The sequence below is a fragment of the Melanotaenia boesemani genome, chromosome 2, assembly GCF_017639745.1.
Source record: "Melanotaenia boesemani isolate fMelBoe1 chromosome 2, fMelBoe1.pri, whole genome shotgun sequence".
In the NCBI taxonomy this organism is placed as follows: domain Eukaryota; kingdom Metazoa; phylum Chordata; class Actinopteri; order Atheriniformes; family Melanotaeniidae; genus Melanotaenia; species Melanotaenia boesemani.
Window position 1 is genome coordinate 37,746,194 of NC_055683.1, and position 5,042 is coordinate 37,751,235.

Genomic DNA, 5,042 nt, shown 5'->3' on the forward strand with positions numbered 1-5,042 from the left:
AAAGGGCTAATTTGTGGCTATTTATAACTCTACTTGTGTCTTTTGGTTTAATAGTTTGGTTTATACTTGTCTGTGCTTTATTACAACTTTGTTCATTCGGCCTGTGAAACTTTAGTTTTCTTTGCAGTTTATGTTTTATGTTCTTGCCTCCCTACTGTTTTTGTCTGGCAAGGTGGGGTTGTAATATCTAAACTAGTTCCACCAATGCTCAACATAGTCTTTAGGAACTGTTCTCCAGGATCTTTGAATGACTTTCCATTATTAGTTGTGGGAAGGATCCATCCCTCCATCAGACCTGTTTTCACTGGTCTTAAGTTCAGTTCTTGTGATATACCTCAGCCTTTCCTCCATGTTTCCCCTTCTTAAGCATGTGTTCATAACAGCCACGTTTCCACGGAGACCGTTTCTGATGATGCTTCAGCCAACTGTAGATGGATCAACTGAAGGTCCAGATGCATCTATCAGGTCCTGCTTCAGCTCTTTGCTGGATTTGTTCCTATTTCTTCAGGACATCACTTTCAGATCGTGTTCATCTGCTGTAGATGGTTTTTAGCCCTAATTCTTCTTCTTTTGTTCTCCATGTGTCCAGTTTCTGCCTTCATGCTGAGATGAGCCAAGTTTCCAGCTAACAGCTGTTTGGGAATCACCTTGTTGCTACTAAAATCCTGTTTCTGTCTGTCTGTCTGATCTTTGCTGATTTTCATGCACAAAACTGTCTGTCAGACTGTGAGTTAAGTGGTTTTACAATGCTTGGTTTTCCTTCAGAGGAGCTGGATCAATCCACAGAGCTTAACTACCAAGTATATTTCTGACACAAAGTATCTGTAACCCTTTTTATTCCTCATTAAATGCTTCATTCATGGAAAATTGGTTTAATTCTGCCATCTAGTGGTACCAGTGCATACTGCAGAGCTGGGTTAAGTTCACACATCAGCATGTTATTATTTAACATGGCTTACATGTCATTTAACATCTGAAATTATTTACATAAATCACTTTATTCTCAGACGTTTTCCTTTTAAGTCAAACTCATATGATTCCAAAGCCTTGTTCATCTTAATTTAACAACTCTCTTTATGCTTAAACATAGACACCAAATCAGCACAATACTTGACATTTAAACAAAAGATCTGAAGAATTTTCAACTTTAACTTAATAAACCAAAACATGGATGTTATTTCAATTAAAGGCTAAACATTTTATATTTCAAGAATAATTTCTGGAAATAAAGCACAAAAGAGACAAAGATAAAAACAAAGTCAGTTGTTTCAGTTTATTTTCATCTTTACAATGTCCTGCAAGGCAGAGATGGAAACATGAAGATGGCACTTCTCCTAAACTTTACTATCTTATTTCACATAAACAAACAATATTAAATACAAATTTACAGTTTTCATTTAAATTCCAGCAGCAATAAAAAGATTGACTTTAAATGTCTGTACAACCCAAACATCATTTATACAAACATGTGAAACTTGGCCTGAAGATTGAGGTCAATCCTGGACCAGTCCGGAAATCAGAGTCCACGTTCAGGTCCACTTTAGTCCACCTCCTCGACGGTGGGCCCCTGGGTGTGGGCTCCTGCCTGCTCTCTACAAGAACCAGCGGGCCTCCCTCCCTGATACAGCTTGCTGATGATGGGGTTGCACACTTTCTCCAGCTCTTCCTGCTTGTGTTGGTACTCGTCTTTCTCAGCCAGCTGGTTGTTCTCCAGCCAGCTGATGGTCTCCTCACACTTCTCCAGCACCTTCTTCTTGTCCTCCTGGCTGATTTTGTCCTTCAAGCTCTCGTCCTGCACGCTGCTCTTCACGTTGAAAGCCAAGGACTCCAGGGAGTTCTTGGCAGCGATCTTGTCCCTCTGCAGGTCGTCCTCAGCTTTGTATTTCTCAGCGTCCTGCACCATCCTCTCGATCTCCTCTTTGCTCAGCCGGCCCTTATCGTTGTTGATGGTGATCTTGTTCTCTTTGCCGGTGCTTTTGTCCACCGCAGATACGTTCAAGATGCCGTTGGCGTCCACGTCAAAGGTGACCTCGATCTGCGGGACCCCTCGTGGAGCGGGTGGGATTCCCGTCAGCTCAAACCTGCCCAGCAGGTTGTTGTCCTTGGTCATGGCTCTCTCCCCTTCGTAGACCTGGATCAGGACCCCGGGCTGGTTGTCAGAGTAGGTGCTGAACACCTGGGTCTGTTTAGTGGGGATGGTGGTGTTGCGTTTGATCAGGGACGTCATGACTCCTCCGGCCGTCTCGATGCCCAGGGACAGAGGCGCCACGTCCAGAAGAAGCAGGTCCTGGACGTTGCTGGAGGTGTTGCCCGTGAGGATGGCGGCCTGGACGGCGGCCCCGTAAGCCACCGCCTCGTCCGGGTTGATGTTCTTGTTCAGCTCCCGGCCGTTGAAGAAGTCCTGCAGGAGCTTCTGGATTTTGGGGATTCGGGTGGAGCCTCCCACCAGGACGATGTCCTGGATCTGAGCCTTGTCCATCTTGGCGTCCCTCAGGGCTTTCTCCACCGGCTCCAGCGTTCCCCTGAACAGGTCGGAGCACAGCTCCTCAAAGCGAGCCCTGGTGATGGAGGTGTAGAAGTCCACGCCCTCGTACAAAGAGTCTATCTCCAGGCTGGCCTGGGAGCTGGAGGACAGGGTCCTCTTGGCCCTCTCACAAGCTGTGCGCAGCCTCCTCAAGGCTCTCTTGTTCTGGCTGATGTCCTTCTTGTGTTTCTTCTTGAACTCCTCCACAAAGTGGTTGACCATGCGGTTGTCAAAGTCCTCTCCACCCAGGTGAGTGTCTCCGGCCGTGGCCTTCACCTCAAAGATGCCGTCTTCCATGGTCAGGATGGACACGTCAAAGGTGCCTCCTCCCAGGTCAAAGATCAGGACGTTGCGTTCTCCAGACTTGCCTTTGTCCAGACCGTATGCGATGGCGGCCGCCGTGGGCTCGTTGATGATCCTCAGGACGTTGAGTCCCGCGATGATGCCCGCGTCTTTAGTGGCCTGTCGCTGGGAGTCATTGAAGTACGCCGGGACGGTGATGACGGCGTTGGACACCTTCTGGCCCAGGTAGGCCTCGGCGATCTCCTTCATCTTCACCAGGACCATGGAGGAGATCTCCTCAGGGTAGAAGGCTTTGTTCTCCCCTTTGTACTCCACCTGGATTTTGGGTCTCCCTCCTTCTGAAAGCACCTTGAAGGGCCAGTGCTTCATGTCCGCCTGCACCACCGCATCATCAAACTTCCTCCCAATCAGTCTCTTGGCATCAAACACCGTGTTGCTGGGGTTCAGAGCCACCTGGTTCTTGGCCGCGTCCCCAATCAGCCTCTCGGTGTCGGTGAAGGCCACATAGCTGGGGGTGGTCCTATTGCCCTGGTCGTTGGAGATGATTTCTACTTTTCCGTGCTGGAAAACCCCCACACAGGAGTAGGTGGTGCCCAGGTCGATGCCGATGGCCACGCCTTTAGCTGCAGACATCTTGGCTGTGTTCACTTCCTGTTCTAAACATGCAGAAACATAAACATGAGAAAAGTCAAGAGCTACAGCAGCTGCTAGAGAGTCTACTGTTTCCTAGTTTATGAAGAGGATGTAAAAATTATAAAACAAACAATGATGAAGAAACCCTGATAAAACTGCTGATTTGACTCAAACATGTTGGTGTTGTTCTTACTCTCAAATGTAAGTTGCTTTGGATAAAAGCGTCTGCTAAATGACTGTAGGATAGAATGTTTTTCGTTATCAATGACGTGTTTGTTCAGCAGTGATTAAAACCATAAACGAAGGATTGTCCTAAATAATTGTTGATAAAAAATTATATATAGATAAACATCACTGGCTTTTTGTTTTTACAAATGTTGTTTTACTTTTTATACCAGATGACCACTTAAGTTGTAATAATTAGTTTAGTATTATGTAAAATAATTAACAAAAAATGTGTATAGACCCACTGCTGTGAACTGGTTGTTCCAGTAGAAATGAAGCATTAACTTACAGCTGAATGTTGGTGGTCTGAGCTGTGAAGAGTCTTGATCTTTGTCTTCTTTTTCTCTAGATCTTCTCTGAATCTTCTTTTTCTCTAGATCTTCTTCTTCTTCTCCGCTTCTGCTGCTCTGATCTCTTTCTCTAACTGTCTCTGCTCTCAGACCAGCTGCTTTATATCTGGTGAAGCTAAACGTCTGGCTGTTTCTGGACGTTTCACACACAGCACTGTCAAATGACTAAAACATTACATACCACTTCCTGTTTAGCTCTTCAAAGTAACACAAATTCATTAATTATTTAGCAACAATTGGCCGGAACATGACACACTTTTGTTTTATGTTGAAGACCCATTATCATGTTTCCGGTATCTTTTAAAAACTTGACTGATATTTCTGAGACTTTCAGCCAATGAGAGGTGCGAACGAAACTTTTACTCCCGTTCACTGGACTTTTCAGGAAAAAAGGAGAAAAAAACGGGACAAAAATTACAACTATTCGAAAAATAAACTATTTTATTTCCTATTACTGGATTAATTTTAATGTTCAGCTTTAAAAGGGAGGAAAAAAACTATAAACAGGCTTTTGTTTTAATGTTCTTTGTTTTTATTTAAACACTTTGAACAACAGTTCCATATTCATGCTGTTTCTTTATCACTTATTTATAAGTGTTATTTAGTATTTTCCATTATTCTCCATTATTGATCAGTCTGATGGCCCCTTTTCTATGTATCTTTTACACAGTAAGTCAAATATGGTAAAAGTAATATGAAATGTACAGTTTATAGTAATTTTTTATCTTAATGATTTAAGATGTGATTGTTTTTCTTCTGGACAGTTTTATTGAAACTCAAAGACGACTAGTTTATATTCATATTAAACCACTTTGCAACATACGTTTTTCCTTGATCACCTCCAAAAACTAGTATAATTTCAGCACTGAAAATATTGGAGGAATCAACTATTTTAGAGTATTTTCTTTTCTGGTTGTTTTACACGACTCTGAAACACAGCGCCGCTGGAATGACCCAGTATGTCCATTTAAATGGTAGAAATCTCGTTAGTCAACAGGAGATATATT

The 5,042-nt window shown here is 43.5% G+C and overlaps 1 protein-coding gene across 1 annotated transcript; it reads right to left on the minus strand.

Annotated features, from left to right (window-relative positions):
* Positions 1-1,259: 1,259 nt before the first annotated feature.
* Positions 1,260-4,126, minus strand: LOC121631006 (heat shock 70 kDa protein 1-like). Its single transcript, XM_041971608.1, has 2 exons — positions 3,975-4,126; positions 1,260-3,483 (listed from the first exon to the last, which is right to left on the minus strand). Exon 2 carries the CDS (start codon positions 3,458-3,460, stop codon positions 1,541-1,543), a length of 1,920 nt encoding a protein of 639 aa, XP_041827542.1. The 5' UTR covers positions 3,461-3,483; positions 3,975-4,126; the 3' UTR covers positions 1,260-1,540.
* Positions 4,127-5,042: the final 916 nt, after the last annotated feature.